General features: G+C 46.3%; 1 protein-coding gene across 10 annotated transcripts in view; it reads right to left on the minus strand.

Annotated features, from left to right (window-relative positions):
- The window catches only part of Dgcr8 (DGCR8 microprocessor complex subunit), a 32,639-nt gene extending 13,647 nt beyond the window's left edge, over positions 1-18,992 (minus strand). The window contains exons 1-10 of one of the 10 annotated variants that reach the window (XM_052740243.1): positions 18,861-18,992; positions 15,223-15,293; positions 13,456-14,458; positions 12,857-13,016; positions 10,018-10,160; positions 9,607-9,889; positions 8,226-8,423; positions 7,904-8,005; positions 6,985-7,083; positions 2,925-3,007 (exon numbers count right to left, since the gene is read on the minus strand). In XM_052740243.1, coding sequence (XP_052596203.1) covers positions 2,925-3,007; positions 6,985-7,083; positions 7,904-8,005; positions 8,226-8,423; positions 9,607-9,889; positions 10,018-10,160; positions 12,857-13,016; positions 13,456-14,175 — 1,788 coding nt within the window. In that variant the 5' untranslated portion in view covers positions 14,176-14,458; positions 15,223-15,293; positions 18,861-18,992. Of the gene's footprint in view, positions 1-2,924; positions 3,008-6,984; positions 7,084-7,903; positions 8,006-8,225; positions 8,424-9,606; positions 9,890-10,017; positions 10,161-12,856; positions 13,017-13,455; positions 18,733-18,860 lie in introns of those variants that run through there. The other 9 variants (XM_052740239.1, XM_052740242.1, XM_052740237.1 and 6 more) reach the window with 9 other exon arrangements.
- Between the last annotated feature and the right edge of the window lie 4,764 nt (positions 18,993-23,756).

Here is a 23,756-nt window from a genome sequence, read left to right on the forward strand (position 1 = left end):
TTATCCTACCTTTCATATATACAGAATCAATATATAGTGAGTTAAAGAACAACCAAAACAGCTACATAGTGAGACCTCACTCCAAAAAAATATAGAAGGCCGAGGAATAGTGGCACATGCTTTTAATCCCAGCACTCAGGAGGCAGAGGCAGGTGAATCTCTGTGAATTTGAGGCCAGCCTGGTCTATAAAGTGAGTTCCAGGACAAACTGCAAAAGCTACATAGAGAAACCGTGTCAAACAAACAAACTAACAAAAAAATGTAGAGAAGCAACTGAGGATAGACAGACACACACAGACACACACAGAGACACAAACCCTACACAGAACGAAGGCCCATGGCACCAGATTCCTTTGTCCTGGCATGCTTTGTCTTCACTTGTTCTCACTGTCTCTGTCCTTTATCCATCTCCCTCCTCCTGGCAGCTGATGAGACCTCTAGCTTGTATGCCCCATTCTTTTCTCTGTAATGCCAAAAAATTGTCCTTGAGTTCCCTTCTGAGTTTTTAATATTCCTTTTCAAAAACATTTTCTCTGTATGTATGGATGTTTTGGCTGTACATATGTCTGTATACCACATATGTACAGTGACCATGGAGGCTAGAAAAGAGCATCAGATCTGGAACTGGGCATATGGGGGGTTGGGGGGCAGAGAACTGAATCCAGGTCCTCTGCAAGGGGAGCAAGTATTCAACCATCTCTTCAGCTTCCATTTTTATTTTTATTATTTATTTTTATCATTTTTAATTATGTTTGTGTATATATATGTACATTATGAGTCAATGCGCCCAGAAAGGCTGAAAGTATTGACCCAATGTGGGTGCTAGGAACCAAACTCAGGTCCTTTGCAAGAATAGTATGTGTTCTTAACTGCTGATGGCATAGGCCTTTAATCCCAGCACTGGATGGCAGAGGAAGGTGGATCTCAGGGAGTCTGAGGTCAACCTGACCTACATAGAGAATTCCAGACCAGCCAGGCTACAGAGTGAGACACTGTCTCAAAAAAGACAGACAGACATACACACAGGGGTTGGGGTGGGGGGAGGATGGAGATATGGCTCAGGGACAGAGTTCTTATCTGGCATGTCTAAGGCCCTAGATCCTATTCCTAACATAAGAGGAAGGACAGGATGGAGATTATGAACACTAGAGGTGTCTCCTAGTAGATTCAAATTAGCAAACACAAAGATAGGTCTATCAAGATCATCTAGTCTGGGGAACAAAAATAAGTAATTAGAGTTTCAGAAACCTTTAGGACAAATTAAAATTACCAGTAAGTATATCAAGCTACCCCAGTCTTTGGTACACACACACACACACACACACACACACACACAACCCTGAAGCACATGCACACAAATGCACAAAAGAACTACCTGCCACAAACCCAAAGGCAGAAAGGGTCTTTGGTGCAGGTGGAGCTAGGCTAAGAGGAGCAGTTTGAGGGAGGTTCTTACACTTCCTGCATAACCAGGCAGGCCTACATACAGGACTTCACCAACAATGAAGCCCAAGAAAAGCCCTTCTTCTCTGACTTGCTTGAGCCCTCACTCACCTATGAAAACAGGCCTGGAGAAAAAGAATCCATCCTCTCTTGTCCTGTTCTCTTGGATCCCTTCCTTTTCCTTCCTTCTGGCTGTACTGTCTTTCTTGCTTTTCTATGTGCTCCTTTGGGATCACTTCTTTTCCTTTTTCCTTTGGGGGGTGGGGAGCTGAGACAGGGTCTCATGGAGCTCAAGCTGACTTTGAATAACTACAGACCTGAGGCTGTCTTTGCCCTGGTCCTCCTGCCTCTGTGTGTGAGGTGTGAGGACTACAGGCATGCACTACTACAGCACAACCAAGCCATGGCTTTTCTATACCTTTACCCCAATACATATTTTCTCTTTTTCTTACCTTCCTCATAGCTGAATGTAGTTAAGGGCTACTAGATGGCTCAATGGCAAAAGCATTTGCCACATAAGCTGGAGTGCCTGAGCTTCAGTCCTGGAACGCACACGGTAGGAGGAAAGGACCCACTTCCTAGAGTTATTCTTCCACCTCCACACTCACATGTACCCCCCCCCACAACCACACAAAATAAATAATAAAAAAAGCAATACAAAAATTGAATTGTTTTTAATTACTGTTGCCTGCTTTCTCTCTTAGTGCAAATGGGGAACATGACTCTAAGAAGTCTAATAAGAGTCCACCAATGACCTCCATAAAATTTTAAATTCCATTTAAATGAAAAATTTTTTGGTTTTTTGAAACAGGGTCTAATGTAGTCACTGGATGGCCTGGAACTAATTATGTAGACCAGGCTGGCATCAAACTCATAGAGATCTGCTTGCTCCTGCCTCCCATTTAAATAAAAATTTAAACACCTGAAAAGCGATACCTATCCTGACAGATAAGCAAGACATAATGTAGAAACACAAGAACTCTGAAAAGCCAAGGCAACACAATTTCTGAAAATATTCAGGACTCTATCATAGATGAATCCAATAACAAAAGGGTTCAAAGGCCAAAGAACTTAAAAGTCTGGTTTTAAAATGACCAGTGACCTCAAGAAAATTAAAACAGACAAGTAAAGAAATCAATTTAAAATCAAGATGAAACTCCTTTCCTATGAATAGCCATAGAACCATATTTATCGTCAAAGATTTACACAGGACAGGGTTTCAGACAGCTCTAACAACAATCTCAATCTTACATACTCTGCTAGGTTCATTCCCATCAAAGATCTATTTGTTAATACATACTCAATTAAAGGATAAAATTCTTCAAGTTTCCCCTCTGCCTTCACAAAGACAAGTAAGTTCCTCTTACAGGCTAATGACTACACCCTTGACGTGGTGCACACACACACCCCTGGTTGAGGCAGTGGGGTCAGTGGCTGTATGGCAGTTGCAGCTCCCAGCAGAACAAGATCACCACACTCACCTCCAATTCCTCACTGTCTTTGGGCTTCTCCTCAGAGGTCTGTTTAACAAAGTCAGGGATGAGAATTTCCAGTGTGGCTCGGGCTACAAAAAGAAAAAGTCTGAGGTAAGGGCGTGAGCCCAAAGGAAAACCAGGCATACTGCCCAGCCAGCAGTGAGCTACATGCTGGCTCCCACACTCGTAGCCAGAGCAGCAACAGCACTTTAAAAGGTAGATTGGGAGGGGATAAAGAATATGCGCATCCTGAAGAAGGGACAGTGAGATGGTAGAAGTTTCGTATACCAATTTTACCAAGGGAGGAAGTTGCATCTATGTTTTAATCAAATTGTAGTATATATATGAAAATGGCTTGGAGAACCTGGACCCAAGGAGGCCTGACAGCAGACTGCTACAGACATCCAGACCACAACACATGGATAGCAGCTACTATGAACAGGTAGACGGGCAATTCTGAGGAACTCTGGAAGAAGCATGTATAAAGCAGAATGAGGGTGACACCCACATGAACAGGCCATACCTGTTACAATAATGGCTCAGTCGGGTCCAGCAATGCACTGTTGGTAAGACATCCCAGCAAAATAAGCACACAATGAAGATCAAGCAGTGCAGATGTCTACAAAGTGTAGTCGGAATAGGCAGAGAAACAAAGCCCAGCACAGAGACAGGTGACCTTGTAAAAAGAACAGCTTAGGACAAGCCTGAGGATGTTTTCATTCCTCTTCCAGGCCCTATCTCCAAAGTTGTCTGCTCAAAGTCTCAACAATTTGTTGAGCTGAAGTCTTTTTAGGCTGAATCTTTCTAAAATGGATAGCAGGAGCTAGAGCCTAGCTCAGTGGTAGAGCACTTTACCTAGCATGTCAAGACCTGGCTCAATCCCTAGGTCTGCATAAGGAGAAAGTTAACAAAATAGGTATCAGGCATTCCTGGAGACAGAGGCAGAATATGCAAACTAAGGGCAGCTGAACAGAGGACAGGCAGTAATGTGATGCAGAAAGACTTCTTATTGTCCTCAGCATTGGCCACAAAAACAAAGTAGCACAGAGGAACACTCTCTAATTCTTTGTTTTGTTTTGTTTTGTTTTTCGAGACAGGGTTTCTCTGTGTAGCTTTGCGCCTCTCCTGGAACTCACTTGGTAGCCCAGGCTGGCCTCGAACTCACAGAGATCCACCTGGCTCTGCCTCCCGAGTGCTGGGATTAAAGGCGTGCGCCACCACCGCCCGGCTTCTAATTCTTAAAAGTAGAAAATCCTCCCCCTGCCCCCAGGACCCAGTAAGACTGAGAAAACTGATATGACCCCTGTTCTGTATATAGACCAGTTCTGGAAGACAACATGCCCATAGGATAAAGTTCAAGAATGGCCCTGTATGTGCCAGGGCCAGAAGTATACCTAACACTAGTCTGCAATGCATCCACTTCTCAGAAAGCCCAAATAACCCCAATGCTGAGCACAATGGCTTGGTACAAAAATGCTGTCTATTTCTGCATGGAGGCAGAAGGCAAAGATATGGTGCAGTGGGTCTTTTAAAAGAAAACACCAGTATTCTTGGGATGAACATGGTGTGCAACAACTGTCTAATCCAAGAAATAGTCTATATAAATATCAAAAACCCTCAAAATGGTGATAAGGTGACAATCTGTCTTTTTTTCTCTTAACATGCCCACATTTTGCTGTTTAAAAAAACAAACTTGCATGCCAGGTGTGGTGGTTCATGCTTCAATCCCAACAATCAGAGAAACCCTGTCTCAAAAAAAACAAAAATAAAAAATAACAAAACAGGGCTGGAGAGGTGGCTCAGCAGTTAAGAGCACTGCCTGTTCTTCCAGAGGTCCTGAGTTCAATTCCCAGCAACCACATGGTGGCTCACAACCATCCGTAATGAGATCTGGTGCCCTCTTCTGGCCTGCAAGCATGCATGTAGGCAGAACACTGTGTACATAATAAATAAATAAATCTTAAAAAAAATAATAATAGGGCTGGAGAGATGGCTCAGAGGTTAAGAACACTGGCTGTTCTTCCAGAGGTCCTGAGTTCAATTCCCAGGAAACCACATGGTGGCTCACAACCATCTGTAATGAGATCTAGTGCCCTCTTCTGGCCTGCAGGCATATATGCAGACAGAACACTGTATACATAATAAATAAATCTTTAAAAAAATAAAATAAAATAAAAAAAAATAATAATAATAATAACAAAACAAACTTGCACATACCCCACATGGCCCCAGTAGAACACTATATGCATAATAAATAAATCTTAAAAAAATAAGTAAATAAATAAAAATCTGAAGTGAAGATGGGGGATGGGGGTGGCTCATACCTTTAATGCCCGTACTTGGGAGACAGAGGCAGGTGGATCTTTGTGAGTCCAAAGCCAGCCTGGTCTACAGAGCAAGTTCGAGGACAGCCAGGCCACACAGAGAAATCCTGTTTTGAAAAATAAACATATAAAAAAAAAAAAAATCTGTTTTGAGACATAACCTTGGCTATCCTGGAACTCTGTAGACCAGACCAGCTTCAAACTCAGAGATAATGACTGTCTCTGCCTCCGGAATGTTGGGATGAAAGGTGTTAGCACGCAGCCCGCTATAATCTTATTTTAATTATGTGTATATGTATATGCAGAAACAGAGGCATTAGATTTCCCTGGAGCTGGAGCTACAGGTATTTGTAACTGTCCCATGCAGGTTCTGGGAATTGTGGTGATTTGAGTAAGAATGGCCCCCACAGTTTACTGATTTTGAATGCTTGGTCCCTAGATGGTGGAACTGTTTGGGAAGGATTAGGAGGCATGGCCTTGCTGAAGGATGTGTATCATAGGGATGGGGTTTGAGGCTTCAAAGCCCACACTATTCCTAGTTAGCTCTCTCTGCCTCATGCTTGTAAATCAGATATAAATTCCCAGCTACTGCTCCAGGACCATGCCTGCCCTACCTGCCTCCATGTTCCCACAATGGTCATGAACTCACCTTCTGAAACCACAAGTTCCAATTAAATGCTTTATTCTAGAGTTGCCTTGGTCATGGTGCTTTGTCAGCAGAAGAAAAGTAACTAAGACAGGAAACAAACTTGGTTCCACTAAGAGAACAGTACATGCTCTCAACTACTGAGCCACCTTTCTAACTCATGATTGTCTTTTTATTTTCTTAGTTTAAATCATTTACAATAAGCATATAATTATTATATTTTATCTCAAATCTGAGTTACATCCCCAGCCCTTAATTTCCAGACAGTCTTGCTTGACAGCCAAGGCTAGCCTGAAACTCACAATGGTCCTGAAGCAGCTTCTCAAGTACTAGAATTACAGGCATGTACCACTACTATTATGTTTTAAATCCAGGTAGAGGGAAGCAAAAATGGCTCAGTAAGTTAGGGCACTTGCTGCTCTGGGTTTGGTTCTCAGCACCCATATCAGGTGACTCACAACTTCCTTTAACTCCAGTTCCAGAGAATCCAATGCCCTCTTCTGGCCACTGAGGGCACCAGCACACAAGTAGTTCACATGCAGAAAGAAAGAAACACACACACACACACACACACACACACCTTTTTTAGAAAGAACATTAAAAAATAGATTACATGCATAACTGTCTTACCCATACCCCTAAAAACCTACTCATTACTCAGCCCCTTGCTAATCAGAGTGAGGCAAACTCAGCAGGCAGCATGTCTCTGGATACCAAATGTGCTAGTTAATACTGATTACCAGCTTCTGGACATGCCTGTGATCAATATCTAAATTAAGTCAGCCTCTAGGGCATACTTGTGAATGAATATCTAAACATGGTTAACTGAGGTGGGAAAATCCACCTTAATGTTGAGTGGCACCATGTCATGGGCTGAGGTTCTGGGCTGAACCAAAAGGGGGAAAGAAGCTAAGCACTAGCATTCATCACTGTCAGCTCCTGACTGCAGATGCCATGCTGGCAGCACCCTCAAACTCCTGCACCACACCTTTCCCACCATGATAATCTATACCCCTTTCTTTCTTAAGTTGCTTTTGTAAGGGCACCTATCACAGCAACAGGAAAAGTAACTGATATACCAAGCAAACCACATTACCAGCTTTATTCTTCGCAAGTTTTTTGCTGCTTGCAGTTCCAGATCCGTAAGTCACACCATCAATGGTCACCGAGGCACCAAAAGGCTCACTTGGATTCTCTTAAAATTAAAATTACTGGTTTTAAAACACACTTGTCAAGACATGAAAAGCATGCATACTCCAAGTCTGTCAGTCCTGACAAGATACCCCTGAATAAAGCATGTCTGTGCTTGTTTGGGATGTGCTGACAAGGTTGGGAGGTGTGAAGACAGGCAGCAAAGGACACAGATGGGAAGACTGAAGAGCATGGGGTACTATGGGAAATGACCCAAAGGGGAAACAGGAGCTGAAGACAGAGCTTCCCAATACAGGGACAAGGTAGGGATGTGGTCTCTGAAGACAAACAGGACTGTCAAGAATGGCAAAGCATAGGACCAAGGACATCTGAGAAAAAGCACCCCCCAAAAAATGAGTGATCCCCGGTCTCAGATCCCAAGGGCAACCACACTAGCATTCACAATCTATATAGAGGGAATCACAGATGACAGAGCTGTCAAGGAAGTGTGGTGAGATCAAGGCTCCTTCATTGTTGGGGGGTGGGAGTGGCAGACACAGGACAGGAAGGTGAGGAAAGAACTCAATGCACAACAGAAAGACCTTTATTACAAACTGTTCTTGACAAGTCAGGAGCTACTAAGGAAGAGCAGAGAAGAAAACAGGGGAAGAGGGGAATAGGACAAACTAAACTCAAAAGGAAAAGCTGAGCCATTCCCTCTCAGACAAGGGTGAAAATAAGACACCTATCTGCACCACACTTCTCTTTGTCCTTGCCTTGCACGTCCATCCAACCCAGCAGGGCCAATGTACTCACTCCCACCTCCAGCCACAAGCAAAACGATGTGTGAGACTCTTCAAGGACTGAAATCGGTTTGAACTTACCACATTCAAAGAAATTATAAACAGGGCGGACCTTGAGGACACGCTGCATGTATTCGTGCAGGATGCAGACCTCAGACTTCCCATTGGGATTGATGACGAATTCTGTGACAAAAAGAACTATCTCAGGTAACACTCAGGAACCTGGCCCATCCACATTACTGAGTCACTCCTTAGGGGCTTACCACTATGAACATGGCAGCCTCTGCATGACAGAAAACAGGCAGCTTTTGGGGTAAGTACAACTCATAAACATAGACAAAGCATATTGAAATGACAATAACATGCTCTATCTGCTGATGCTGACGGTCCAAGCGAAGCTCACCTTTCTTTGTAGGTGCGTCTTGCACAGATAAAGTGATGAGCTTCTGGTTGGCTGGCAGGATGGGCCTCTCTGACTCTGCCTGCTTCCGCTTCATCTCACGGTTGAACTGGCGCCGCTCAGCCCAAGTCCTGAATTTTTTCACAGTTACTTGCTCAAAGTCAAAACGCTTCTCCAGGTAGGTACGAAATTCCTCCAGATCTGTCCAAGATATATACCAGTGAACCACATCAGATTTCCAACACAAGAATCATATTTTTCTCAGCCCTGTGTATAATGACAATCCCCATTAAACAAGTTCAGGACACATGATATCCATTTCCCTTTCCCCGTCCCTTTCAAAAGCAAGGAAAGAAAAAAAAAAAAAAGGTCCTTTCACACCTACTTCAAATCATTCTGAGAAGTCCCTTATGGATAGAATACTGTGCATATCATTACTTTATCTGGACTAAGAAAAACAATACGAAAATGATACAGTGGTGGGGGTGGGGTTTAAAATAAAAACAAAACAAATAAAAAAAATTAAAAAAAAACAAAACACTAGTCTTCAGGCTTTTCTCCTTAAGGCAAAATGAGTATTGTGCTGGGAAACAAAAAATAGCAAGTACCTGACTGCCAACAGCAGGTGTCTACCACCTCTCTGACAATCTCACTTTTGCCTCTGGCCCTTCAAACTCATAACAAACCATATCCAGGTGGCTCTCTACCTCCTCTGGGCTTCTACACTGATGTGTTGTTCCCAGACCACAGGCACCCCACACGCAGCTGTGCAGCTGTGCCGCATACACACAAATCTAACCCCAAAAGCTGCAAGTCCTCTTCGGAAGTTAGCAGGTTGGTTGAAAGAGCTCTGATACCACCCGGGATCTAAGGGACAGAACTAACTATAGGCACAAGACAAAGTAAGAAATACAAGCATATAACCAAAGACAAATGCAAAACTCAAGAGCATTGCTCAGTTCTTGAAAGGCAAAAAGCAGAACCCTGCATCAAAAGCCAAAAAGAAAAGTGAGGGGACTAACCACAGAAGAATGGCAGTTCCTTGGTGCTGAGTTTATGACTATGGGCTAATTCTATGTTCATCAGAAAAACAACGTCACAGGATCACATTGTACTGAAAGAGCAAGACTTCAGGGGTCATATTGAAAGACTAGTTGGCATTGCCATAATCATCTCTGTGAAGCTTTTGGCAGTCAGGCCCTGCAGAGCTCAGGCTGCTACACTCAGGCCTGCTCTTAAAAGCAGGGGAGAGACCTGTCTGCCATGTGAGCTATACATGCAAAGGTCCCCTTCTCAGATACAACCAGGAACTAGGACACACAGCATATGGTAGGAGTGAAAACTCAGGTAACAAGGAGGGAAGAAAGCTCTTCAGAACACTTACCAACTGATTCATCTTTGCACACTTCAACTTTAGCCTTCACTTGTCCCAGGGCTCCAGGGGCTGCCTCAGTCCCTAGTGGGTCCTTCTCATCCAGGGACCCTGAGTCTCCACCCATGGAGTCAGGTTCTTCCAAAGGGAAATCCAACTCTGCAGATCGACCCAGGGGCTTGACAGGTGACACCTCCCCACTGGGCATGAGATCACAGTTTTGCTCCCGCTCCTCATTGTCCTTCATTTTCTTATAATGCAGACAGGGGATACTGCTTAGAGGAGGATCATGTTTCTGTAGATAGTGAAATTGCAAAACAGGGGTTATCAGGACAACTTTGCATCTGTCTGACAGCACTTCAACACATTGAGATAAGTACTGAGAATGGACAAGCCTAAAAACCTGACTGATGACTCCCCTACCCGTATGCTTCCTGTTCCCAAGAAGTAGGGTCTGGACCAGGTGACCACTCGAGACTCTCTGTGTAGGTATACAGGGACTCCAGAATTATGAAAAGTCATGATCCATCCGTCAGGCAGAGGCTCTGTAGGTGGGCGGCCACGACCTGCACAGAACACAAAAACATCCTGCAATCCCTTTATAAACACAAGATTGCTACACAATGTCTCTTGAATGTGTTTTCTTACTGGTCTTGCCAAGTTTCTATCTGACTGATGGGCCCAACTGCACCCCTAGGATAGTATGTGGAGCAAGGTGAGAACTTCTACATGGTCAATGTACAACATGCCCCAAATAGATCCCACCCTAGCTTTTGCCTCCACACTTTGAGAACACTGGATACTGGATTTCTCTGACCTGCTCAAGCCATGGTAACAGGTACCTGAGGAGTGAGTAAACTTTGCTAATAATCTGCAAATGTGCCAACTACTGTTCCTGGTGACCAGGCACACGTTATTAAATAACACTACCTTGCCGGGCGGTGGTGGCGCACGCCTTTAATCCCAGCACTCGGGAGGCAGAGCCAGGCGGATCTCTGTGAGTTCGAGGCCAGCCTGGACTACCAAGTGAGTTCCAGGAAAGGCGCAAAGCTACACAGAGAAACCCTGTCTCGAAAAACCAAAAAAAAAAAAAAAAACCAAAAAAAAATAACACTACCTTACTAGCCCTGGGTTTGATTCCACAGCACCATCTTAAAACAATAAAACAAGCTGAAGAGATGGCTCAGCAGTTAAGAGCACTTGCTGCTTTTGCAGAGGATCCAAGTTTGGTGCCCAGCACTCACATGGTAGCTCACACCATCTGCAACTCACAGCTCCAAGGGATCTGATACCCTATTTTGGTCTCTATCATGCACATACATACATGCAGGCAAACACTCACACACACAAGATTAAAATAAATAAGTCTTTATAAACAACTGGGCATGGTAGTGCATGCCTCTAATCTCAGCACTTGAGAGGCAAAGGCAAGTGGATCTCTGGGAGTTAGAGACCAGCCTACATAGTAAGTTCCAGGAAAACTACAGTTACAGAGATCCTGTCTCATAAACCAAAACAAAACAAAACCCCACGAAATATGTTGCTTAAGATACTGCTTCCAATCCTTTCTTTACTTTGCTGGCAGTTTTAAGAAAAGTACCAGATTTGTTTTCAACTTGCCTCTCTTCCATGACAAAACTAATATAAAGACTTAACTAAAATGTTCTTACAGATATTAGGAGCAATCTGATACCTAGAAACTAAAGAAAATATACATAAACAAAACCTGAAAACTAGACATGATTTTTAAAATATTTTTTTTTTTATATGCATTGGAGTTTTGCATGTCTGTGTGATGGTGTCGAATCCTCTGGAACGGGAACTACAGACAGTTGTGAGCTGCCATGTGGGTGCTGGGAATTGAACCCAGGTCCTCTGGAAGAGCAACCAGAGCTCTTAACCGCTGAGTCATCTCTCCAGGCCCTTGATGATTTTTAAAAGGTGCTTGACTCTGAGAATGGCAGGAGCAATACTGGGCTAAGCTTTGCCCTCAGGGCTCAAAACCAGCCACCATCAGAGCATGAGCCAGAGGGAATCCTCCAAGTCAGACGTGCACCCATGGGTACTCCTTCCAGGAACTTGACCAAAAGGGAGCTGCTACACACAAACCTTGGGCTAATTCAGAAGCAGCAGCAAGAAGAATGTGGACCAGAGCACAATAAAAGACAGGTTCATCTCAGCCACACATTTGTGACAGCAGGCTGTCAAGGCCCACCAAGCTGTCTGAAGAGCTTCAAGTATCATTCCTCCTAGACAGGTAAACAAACCAGGGCTACTGCTGCCTTGTGGGAAGCTCAAAGTGAGACTCCTGGAACCATGAGAAGAGCACAAAGCCAACCTTCCAGGAACACCAAGGTGAAGACCACCTGAACCACCCTTCTCAGAAACTGTAGCCCAAAGTTCACCTGGCCCGACGGTCCGAAATTGGTATCTCCACTGCTCAGCTACCACCAAAATGTGCAGCAGTATCTGGTACCTAGCCTTGCAGACCCTCTCATCTCCTCAGTAGTTCAAGGCGAACTCTCCACCTTCTCTCCAGGGGTCTCATGTATGTGCCTGAGTCCCACTCACCTTTTAACCTTCCCCACTCCCCCAACTGATCCTGGCATCCTTACCAGAATAATAGGTGCCACTAAGCCAAATCCACACAGAAGCTCATGTAACTCGTCTTACACTTTCCCTGTACTGGCAACAGAGCCTGATAACAAATTGTGGGTGCTGACTGGTTGCTCTCCCGTTGTCAACCAGATGCAGGTATAAGTGCCACTCTGGACATCTCCCAAATACTTCTACTTCTATTCCCAGAGCTCCCGCCCTGGCCCACAGTGCCTCGTGCCATGCTGCAGCCCAGAAACCAACATTAGCCTCATTCTGGTGCTTTCCTGACTTACCTGCAACAGAACCAAACTTGGATGCCAATTTAACCTCCCAACTCACCAAAACCTACCTCTGACCTTGGCCTCTGTATCTGTAGGTTATTATTGGTCTTTTAACATAGCACACACTAATGCACCCCATTCAAGGATCCTTTATAGCCTCTCTGTGGATTCCATGGAATTTACCAAGATCTGAATCTGAGTTGTGGGTCTGAGTGAATACTTGTGTCCAATTTGTTTTCTTTTCACCTCCCATGACTATTCTATACTTAAACCCGTGTCTCTACCCAGACTGATGCCTGGCACCAGAGAACTCCCAAAATATTCTTGGGAAGAAAACCCTTCTGGGACCTTGAAGCATCAGGATTCGTGACCATCTCACTCACTCTTGAGCACTGTTTTAATCTTGGTCATCATTGGCTGCACACTTGTCTCTCCATCAGATGGATGATCACTGTCTCCGCCATATTTTTCCTCCATTCGCCTCTTCTTGGGAGCACAAAGACCTTCTTCTAGCAAAGCATCCACATCATTGTCAAAGTCATCCTGCAAAACAAGGTGTTCAGGTACTACAGCCCTCCATGCTTCTGTACCAAGGACAAGTTTTGCATGTGTGAGGGAATACACAGAGAGACCCTCAATGGGGAGTGGGTATGCCCTGATGGCATTTCATCATCTGAAAAACAAACAGGATGAAATGACAAGTGAAACCAACACCCCTGGTCCAGGAGCACACCCAGCCAAAGAGGCTTTTCAGCAGCACCTGCTGACTCAGGTTGGAAAAAAATACGGCTCAATGTTAGCCAAACTTGCCACTAGAAACTTTAGAAATGTAAAGTCCTTACATCCTTCTCTTCTCCACATTAATGTTATTTGACCTCATATAGGATTTTGCTTTGATTTCCCCGATTTCAAAAGACAATGCCACTTCCAAACCTCTTTGGGTTTTGCTCAGAGCCCTCCAGAGAACAGGTTATCAACATACCTCATAGGAGAAATTCAAGGCCTCTTCATCCACTCTGTCTCTTTGAACGATTGCTTTAGCCGTGAACCCGCCTGTTCCTTCTTCATCTAGCTCCAAATTGTCAGTAAAATCTTCTAACTCATCGAGCACTGCGTACTCCACTCTCTTTTCCTGATCCAGCTCATTTTCCTCCTCCTTCTTATCTGCACTCTCACCCCCTAGGCCTATCCCATTACCAACACTCCCGCCAAAGGGACAAGCATGCACGTCCCCGCTGACAGGACTAAGGAGCAGGCTACATTCGGCACGAGTGCTGCGTTCTACTCCTGTGTACAGCACCTTCCTGTCCTTACTCCTACAGCTCTCAGTAAAGCTCACACTAATCTTTACATCCTTAAGCAACTTAAGGTCAGGGGAGAACTTCCGGACTGCGGGTGCGTGCCGGGCAGTGCGCGGGCTGTGGCCACTACAGTTCGGGTCTATGAGGAGGCGGCCCTTAGAGAAGGATCCTTTGGAGAGAAGAGAAGCTCCGTAGAAGTTGAATGGGTCCTCGGCAGGAGGTTCGGACTGTCCATCACCACCAGAGCCAACGTCCATTACCTCTGCATCACTGGACGTTTGCAGGGGAGGTGGTGGAGACTGTTCATGGGGCAGCACTTGGAAGGGGCAAGCTCGGTTCTCCATCATCGCTTCTCCTGCGGGCTCACGCGGGAGAGGAGAGGGACTCTCATATGTCTCCATATTATGAGCAGTTAAGACTACTTTAAAACACCAGAGTTTTAAACCACCTTACATAAATCTATACTGCTAACATGCACAAGTCCGTCGAAACCCGGTGGCGTCCTGCCCGCGCTGCACACACTGGCGGCTTAGTCAAGCTGGCCACATTGCTCTTTTCATTAATGTAGACAGCTTTTAGAACCACTGCCTCAATTATTGGAAATCACAATGCACTCAGCTTAAAAGAATGACGTCTAAGTGACTCTATCTTCATGCCAAATGGCTGGCACCTTTCTTCTTCCACCTGCAAAGAAATTTAAAAATATTGTCACAAAATGACAGAAACCTTCCACTTCTCTGGTACCAAGTTAAGAGTCAAATGTTATCTATGATGAAGTAAAGGGCTAAGATAACTGCCTTTAACAAAGCCTTTTAGATATCAGAAGAAAAAAAAACTTCACTAGTTTTCCTCAGAATCTAAATTTTGAACCCTAAATTATCAACTATTCACTTTAATCCCTATTTCACAGGCACAAAAATAGTCTTAGAGCTCAAAAAGGATTAAGACTAAAATAAAAAGCAGCTAAACTTTCCCTCAGCACTCCCATAACTCAGCCTAGTAGATAAGCAAGCATGCAGCAGGTCACCATTTCAGGAACACAGAGTGCATGGCCTCCTTCAGGCTATCAATCCACTCACCTTCAAGGGCTGGGTCAGTCAGAGGGTGAGTGAGACCCTCAGCTCAACTCTGTGGCACTAGGGACCTCAGAGATATGGCCAGGCATTCTGCTACCCAGGGACCCCCTCTCCTGGGCCCATAATGTGGCACGTGGACAGGACAGTGATGCAGCGTGCTGAGGTCACCAGGAGTGGCAGCATAGATCCATTCCCAGTAGAGGGAGGGTGTCTGTTGGGAAGGGAGCCTGCTAATATTGGGGGGTAGGCAGGGCAACACAGAAAGCTAGAGTCAAGGCAGAAAAGGTCCTGGGTGGTACCAGGAGCCTAGCCCCAGGCTGAGGATAGTGAGCTATCAAGAGGGAATCGACTCTCCTTATAGAGAAGACTCACAGCTATACCAGGTATAGGTGAATGCACCAGGTGTTGGGGCAGTTCTCCAAAACAAAGATGTAGAAGCAGCTCTGGAAACAATAAGAAAGTGTCACAGGAATTGTCTACGCTTGCAGACCCTATAGGGTAGAAAGGAGAAAAAAGGAGGTGAAGAAAAAGGCTTCTCTGCAGACACACTCTGGTACCGAGGCTAGAGAGAAGAATAGAGGGATGCTGCAGGCAGCCCTGTCTCACAAGTACTCAGGCCACACAACTCTGGAGCCCTGAAGAAGTCTGGTGGAGACGACCACATGAACTGGGAGGAAAGTACCAAAACCACAAGAGGGAACTAGCAGAGAGGGAAGGATATACTCCCAGGAAGCTCTGCTATAGAGGATGTGTAAAAAGAGGGACAACACAACAGAGAAGGCAGATCAGAGCTAGCCACAAAACCCAGAGGTCCACACAAAGAAAGGCTATTGGCAGAAACACACACATACATGCACACTCCCACATCATGCACAGAAACATGCACATGCCATGCACACTGGTGCAGGTGCAGATATACACACACGACCATGCCCATGGGTGACAGCTTGGTTACACCTACACAACTCATATTCTTAAGACCCCAGAGAAGACAAGAGACAGAAGACATCATCTATATAAGCAGCTTACAGTAAAGGGACTAAGTGGAGTGGTTATGCCTTGCTGAAGGTACAACCTAAAAGCCAGAGGCTTGTTTAGGTTAAATTAACCATTTAAATATCCACTTACAATCTATTCTTTGAGAGGTGCTACCACTAATGAAGACAAGGACCCCATGGCCTGGACATAGTTGACAAGTCAAACTATGCTATCATTTTATTTCCTATAACCTACGACAGCCTCACAGTTTTTAATTCAATGGGAAGTTAACAAACTACCTCTCTAAAGGTGTTCCCATCAAAGGTGCTTAGGAATGACTGAGAAGAGCAGCAATCATTAAGGAACCAGAAGGGAGACCAAAGGGACAAAGCTAGTTTCCTGGCAACCAAGGACCACTGCAGAGGACAGACAGGTCAGCACGCTTAGTTCTAACAGACTCGAATAAGAACAGGAAAGGGCCTGGTAGGTGTTCAGAGACCACAGGAAGTCAAAATCTGTGCTTTCTAAGATAGAACATACTAATGGGAAGAAGACCCAAGTAGGCAGGGATAGAGACAAAGAGTGGCCCAGGAAGGGGGAGCATGCTACATGTTATGGGCTAAGGAGCCAGGGTAGAACTACAAAATGAAAACAATAAATGAAGACATTAGTAAGTCTTAAAGGGGACAGGGCTTTAAAGAGATACATAGCACAGGTAGTACCCTGAGGCCCATGAGTACACATCTTGCAGGAGCAGGAAAACTGTTTAACTCTTGGGCTCAGCAGTGGACAGTCCTAGATAGGTTTCTGACTTTTCCCTCTGTAAGCTTACTCAATTCGTTAATCAACTATTTGCTAAATGCCTTCTATAAGGCACACATCATTTGTAAGTGTTAAGCAAAAGGCAGACAAAACACTTGCCCCACAGAGCTTACATATCAGTGGGGGAGATGGATAATAACAAGAAAATTATCTATGATGTCACATATTGACAAATATTCTAGCTGAAACAAAGGGGGAAAAAACCTGGGAAGCAGGAAGCAGCTTCTAAAAGACTACACTAGGCTCTACAGCCAGGACCCACCTAAAGATGAAACAGACAGAGGCAGGTGGAAGCAAGGGTAAAAGGAGGTCACTGTAGAGGACACCTAGAGGAAAAGCAAAGGCCCTGGGGCAGAGACATGGTGTGGCCAAGCTAGGGTGCTATGTGAGGGGAAGTGACAGCAAGTCAGGTCAGCAAGTCTTCGGTTTTTTTGTTTTTTAATCTTTTTTATTGTGAGAAACAGGATACTGCACAGAAGGGTAGCAATGGCAGCCAACCCTCATACAGGCCTTGCTCTAAGGACTTCATGAGCTCACCCAGCACTGACAGAAAGGTTAAACAACTTGCTCAAGGTCACAAAGCTAGGAAGTGATACAGTTGCTTTGCCACCCAAACAAGCAGGCCTGAGTCTGTAATACCCCAGTTTTATAACATCATGCAATTTAAAGAATTCCTCGTGTCCAGAAAAGCTACTAAGAGGGTGAGAGTGGGGATCCAATTATAAAGGGGGGAGAATTAAAAGGCTCACCAGGTAGCTCGGACCAGGACTTTAAGTTCCAGTTTCTGGGAAAAGGTCTGCTGTTGGAAACAGGTGGCAAGGCTTGCTGAGAAATGCATGAAGGCCTGAGAGAGGCACCAAGGTGACTTTAGACAGGCCTAAGGGTTGTTCTGGCATGGACTGTAACAGGAGCTCGGCTTGGGTCAAACTACTTGGTGTCAAAGCAATCCACAGCAAAGCTGAAAAGAGCAGCTACAAGCAGGGGTTTATGGATCAGAAAGGAGGCCAGCGCTGGAGATGGAGATTTGGAAGATGTCAAGGAAAGTTGACGTGAAAACTAGAAGAGATCACATGGGAGGGGAATGATGACGGCAGAAGGCCAAAACTGGGCACACCAGTCAAAATCCTACTTCCTACAAGGTAAACCTGCAACAAGCACTGAGAAGTGCCTGTCCCCTGGCCACATGGATGTCAAAGGGTAGCCCTTCAGCCTCACTGTTCTTCAGCTGACTGAACCTGTGGATGCAGACCTTGCTTTGCCAATTGGACTGTGAGCAAGCAGCGGGCCCCCAGCTGGCTATCCTGGACCCTTACACTGGTTACATGGGGCTTACCCAACACATCTGGACAACTCCTACTTGCTGGACTGGTGTGGAGATACAGCTGTGGTGACCAACGCTACAGCTGCAGCCTCCTGCCCAACCCAAAGGCAGTATGACCTCATCAATTCCTTTGTCACCCTGCAAATTCTCGTATTTTGAACTTACAGGCCACACTCACTAGCCATTCACTCCCTTTGGTTAGTAGTGGCTTACAGTGGGGACTGAGCCACTTTCAAGACTGGGAGTCCAGTTTGGGCCAGCAGATGGTGGGCCCCTCCTAGTGATTGGCTTCCATAAGTCAACAACCCTACATAGGACATCTGTGCATCCAGCAACGAGGTACATGCAAGCATGCAAGATGGCAAATCAAATTCCTACCAGGTAGCAACCCAAGTCCACTGGATGATACTACTTGACAGGTATCGCTGTCAACAGGTTGCCACTTCCCATTTATTCTACCACGTTCATTGTTACTGTAAAACCACATCCTGATAAGCTACATGACACCTCATCCACGGGCAATTTGGTGGAGACTTGGACGGTTTCTCGGCTTTTCCAAACGGCCAAAACAGGCAGAGTTCAGGACGAGAGGTGTCCCTGCCCACACGTCTCCCGCCAGAAGGCCAGGCGATGGCTTCCGGCCCACCGGCCGAGGGGCTTCGTTACCAGGCCGACAGCACCCTACGTCCACGACGCCTGGGCTCCGAGCCCGGCCGCCGCTGCACAAAGGCCGCGACTCCGCGTGGCCCAGCCCGCCTCGCGCGCCGCGCCCCGCCCCGAGCCCCGGCCTGCGGCCTCGCCCGGGAAGGGGGGGAGGAAGGGAAGGGCGCAGCCTCTCCAGGCCGCAGCGCCCGCCGCCCGCGGGGCGCCCCTCGCGCCCCGCACCTACCTGTGGCGCCCGCGACCTGCCCGAGCCGCCCGCAGCCCGACCACAGCCGGCCGACCCTCACCGCCCCGGCGCCGCCGCAACCCGCGAAGGCCCTCGCAAGCTCTCGACTCTTGAGACCCGCTGCCGCGCGGGCGAGCGGAGGGCGGGCCTTGCCGGAGCGCGGCCAATCCCCGCGCACGGCCGCCGCGCATTGGGGGAGCCGGGAGCGGGCTGAGGAGGCCGCCAATCGGCGGCGCGAGGCGCGCGCGGCCCAATCGCGAGGCGCGATGGCGGGCGCAGGGGCGGGACCAGCCGCAAGTCTGGAGGAACCCACGGCGGCGGCCCGGGCGGGGCTGGGCGCGCGCAGGGCGGCGGCCGCGGGGAGTGCCGGGAGAGTGGCGCGCGGGGGCTGCCGGGAGCCGGAGAGCGCGGGAGTGCGAGGAACGCTGGGGGCGTGTGTGTGTGTGTGTGTGTGTGTGTGTGTGTGTGTGTGTGTGTGTGTGTGTGTGTGTGTGTGTGTGTGTGTGTGTGTGTGTGTGTGTGTGTGTGTGTGTGTGTGTGTGTGTGTGTGTGTGTGTGTGTGTGTGTGTGTGTGTGTGTGTGTGTGTGTGTGTGTGTGTGTCGGCCTCTGTTGAGCTCAGCAGGCGCTTTTGCGTTTGCTAATGGGTCGTAATGGGTCGTCCCCAGAAAGTCACGCGATGCAGGAGAGGAGTTTCACTTGCAGCGTCACCACACCGGGAAGGATAAAGGTCTAACAACTATAAATCTGTTCGCTGTGCGTCCTAGTATCCTCGGTGTCAAAGGGAAGAGAGACAGAAGCCAGTTTGGGGATTCCATAAGAGTGGTCCTTTTGGTTCGGCATGAGCCCATAGATCGGCCTTGCAGAGCTGGGTCAGTGCCAAGGACCAATGAAGGGTGATTTTGAGCCTTACCCGAAGATGTTCGTCAAGTCTGCTCTGACACCGAGGTAGCAGTATGTAAGACTTAGGAAAACTTTAGGACGGAAATGAAGTAGGTGGACTCAGAAACAAAGTAGAGTTAGCCAGGTCCGTTCATGAGCACTCCAAATCCATACTGTCAAGCCAGTACTCCATTGCTATGGGCCAGGGGCTAAGGTGGGGCTAAACTTTAGTAATACAATCCAGAACCTTGAAAAGAATATACATGGAGGAAAGGACAGCTCACCTCTAGGTCCTCATTCCCATCAATAAATATAGAAAAAACGATAGAACACTGTCTTCTGTTGGGCAAACATTTGAGTAATTGCTGCTGGACATGAAAATCGTGGGTGCTAAAAAGTGACAAGTTGGGGCTGGAGAGATGGCTCAGCGGTTAAGAGCACTGGCTGTTCTTCCAGAGGTCCTGAGTTCAATTCCCAGCAACCACATGGTGGCTCACAACCATCTGTAATGAGATCTGGCGCCCTCTTCTGGCCTGCAGGCATACACGCAGGCAGAACATTGTATGCATAATTAATAAATAAATCTTTGAAAAAAAAAAAAAAAGTGACAAGTTGCTTTCGGTTTTAGAGACGGAACCCAGGGTCTAACCCACACTGAGTTATTGTAAAAGCACTGAACTATATTCCTGTTTGGGAGACTGTGTGTGTATTTTAACACAGTTGTGAAGATTCTTAGCAATTGCAAATGGTACACAGTAGCTTTACAATGGAAAAAACCTGGGAAGACAACACTTTATAAAAGGCCACCAGTAGCCAAGCGGTGGTGGCTCAGGCTTTAATCCCAGCACTCGGGCAGCAGACGCAAGCCTGGGCTACAGAGTGAGTTCCAAGAAAGGCTCCAAAGCTACACAGAGAAACCAAAAAACCAAAACAACAACAACAAAAAAAGCCACGAGCTGTAGAAGGCATGGAGGTTCTTGTTTTCAGATAGGCACTAGAAGCACCTGAAATTAGCAGTGTGTTTTTCCTTCAAGTGAAGGGCTGTTATCTGCTCAGAGCTGGGAGCAGATGTGCATTCTAGCCTGGTGACCTTTGTGCTATACAGCAGAGACCACACGGGCCCCTCCCCCAGACAGTTACGACATTGTTTTTCTCACTCAATCTACAGAACTTGTCGTTATGGAAGGTGTCACCTGTATGTTACAAAGAGTTTAGATGTAGCCACTTCCAATCTTTATTAGCTTACTTTGTTCCTCGAAGAGATTTATGTATGCTGTATTGTGCACACAGGATCACTATGTGTTGGAGCTTATCACTGTAAGTGTTGGAGCTCGGATGGAAAGGGATCCTGGAAGTCAGGAGCCAAGGAATGTCGCAAAGTCCCTGTGAGCATAGCTTAGAACTCTGCTCCAGGGAAAGGATTCCCCAAAGCAAGGACGATGACTCTGCTCCAGCAAGGGGAGGGTTTCCCCAGCGAAGTTGTTACAGCCCTGTTCCAGAGAAGTGTTAACAGCTCGGCTTAGGTCCAGCAAAGTGTCCGCTCCACTAGGGGAAAGTTTCCCCAGCAAAAATGTTACAGTTCTGCTCCACTCTGGTGAAAGTTGTTTAGAGCAGGTCTCTGCTCCAGCGAAATTGTCACACTGCATAACAAACCTCACTGGTGATTTATTGGAAAGAAGAATCCAGGAGGGTGGCTGCCTCTAGGGTGAGAAGCAACACCAAACTGAACTGGGTACAGAGATTACATAGTGGTTTTTTTGCGGGGGGGGGGGCTTCCAAGGTGGCTTGGGATTGGTGGGGTTTTGTGGCCTGATTCTGCAGCAAGCTCACGGATTAGTTTCATGTTATTGTCCCTGGTCTTGGAGTCAACTCAGGGGCAGGGTGTTTTTCCTTGGCCCTTTTTACCCTACAATCACCAAAAAAGTTTTCACCAGACTCCTGAAGTTTGAACTGAACTACCATTTTATCACTCCGCTGGCAATGGAGGTCGTAGAGACCTCCCCTGTTAAGTCTCAAACCCTGGACAAATGGCTGAAGTGCCTGTATAACATATCAAAGCAGACCTGGCTGTCATCAGGTTCTTCCAGCATCCCTCAGTCCCTACCTGTTACAGGGTATGGCTGACATACCCCACCCTCTACCCTGAACTCTCCAGTCCAGGATCTGGGCTGTCTTTCCCCTAGAGGCTCTTCCCTATGTAATCCAGACATTGTGGTTACCTGCCCTTTGTACATTTGGCCTCCTGGCTACTGCACCTGGTTCCCCTCTCCCGCCTCTCTCTTTCCTCTCCACCTCTCCCCACATGGCCTAGCTCAGTCTGGTCATGTCCACTCTGGAATCTCCCAGATGTTGCTGTCTCTGCCTCTGGCTGTGCTCTCCCTTTTATCTATAATAAACTCTCTCCCTCACCATCCTAGGAGCAGTCATGTCCTTCCTTTTTATTTCTTTTTTTCACCACCCCTCAACCTGCAAGTCCAAATTTACCCTCTCAGTAGGTACATTGAGGCCAGCAAGATGGCTCAACAGGTAAAGGCACTTCCTGACAGGCCTGACAGCCTGAGTCTGAGCCCCTAAACCCTTACATGGAAGAAGTGAACAGACTCACAAGTTGTCCTTTGACCTCCACATGAATGCCATGACATGCTTGCCCCCTGCCCCCAGTATAACAGATGTAAAAAATGTTATTTAAAAAAAAAGTGTATTGGAGCCGGGCGGTGGTGGCGCATGCCTTTAATCCCAGCACTCGGGAGGCAGAGCCAGGCGGATCTCTGTGAGTTCGAGGCCAGCCTGGGCTACCAAGTGAGTTCCAGGAAAGGCGCAAAGCTACACAGAGAAACCCTGTCTCGAAAAACCAAAAAAAAAAAGGTGTATTGGACTACCTCTCATAGGATCATACTTGCCCACAAATGAGGAGTAAGTGCCCCTGAAACACAGTTGAATGGTCAAGGAAGAAGAGACAAAGGCAGAAATATCCCACCAAGTTTAAGACTAGCCTGGTCTACAAAGTGAGTGCCAGGCTATCCAAGACCGTAGTGAGACACACACCCCCACCCGTATCAAAACAAACATTATTATACCACAACAGAAATGAAAGAGAAAAGCACTAGTCATTGTATATATTGAGGACCTCCTGAAAAGCACACAGTTTCACTTGTAGATATTTCTGGCCCAAAAGCTAAAGCCTGAATGAAGAAAGATCACATAAACTAAAAATTGGGACCATTCAGGGAGATCAGCAGACTGGAAATGGGATCCTAGCTCAGAAAAGGAACAGAGTGAGACATTTGATAAAATTCAAATTGTACCAAATTTTTCTTTTGGGCTACCAACCAGCTCCCAAATCATGACATGGAGACTTAGTTTTGAATGCTCTGCCTAGGTTAGTTCTTTTCTGGCTAGCTCTTTCAACTTAAATTAACCTGCTATTCTTTATCCACGTTTTGCCTCTGGGCTTTTTACCTTTTCTTACTTTCTTGCTGTCTCTGTGTCTGCTGGCTGGCGGCTGCCTGGCTTCTGCCCCAGGCCTGTCCCTCATTCTCTCCTCCTCCTTCTCTTGTTCTTCCTCTTTCTTCTTTAACCTAGATTTCTCCTATTTATTCTCTGCCCACCAGCCCCACCTATCCTTTCTCCTGCCCAGCTATTGGCTATTCAGCTCTTTATTAGACCAATCAGGTGTCTTAGGCAGGCAAGGTGAAACAAATGTAACACATCTTTACATAATTAAACAAATGCAGCATAAACAAAAATAATATACCTTTACATAGTTAAAGTAATAGTCTACAGCAAAAACAAATGTCACATCTTTGCCTAGTTAAAATAATATTCTGGCTGGGCAGTGGTGGCACACGCCTTTAATCCCAGCACTTGGGAGGCAGAGGCAGGCGGATCTCTTGTGAGTTTGAGGCCAGAGGGAGTTCCAGGAAAGGTTCAAAGCTACACAGAGAAACTCTGTCTCGAAAAACCAAATAAATAAAATAATAATAATAATAATAATAATAATAATAATAATAATAATA

The sequence above is a fragment of the Peromyscus californicus genome, unplaced genomic scaffold (assembly GCF_007827085.1).
Source record: "Peromyscus californicus insignis strain IS unplaced genomic scaffold, ASM782708v3 Scaffold_16__1_contigs__length_79575227, whole genome shotgun sequence".
NCBI lineage: Eukaryota > Metazoa > Chordata > Mammalia > Rodentia > Cricetidae > Peromyscus > Peromyscus californicus.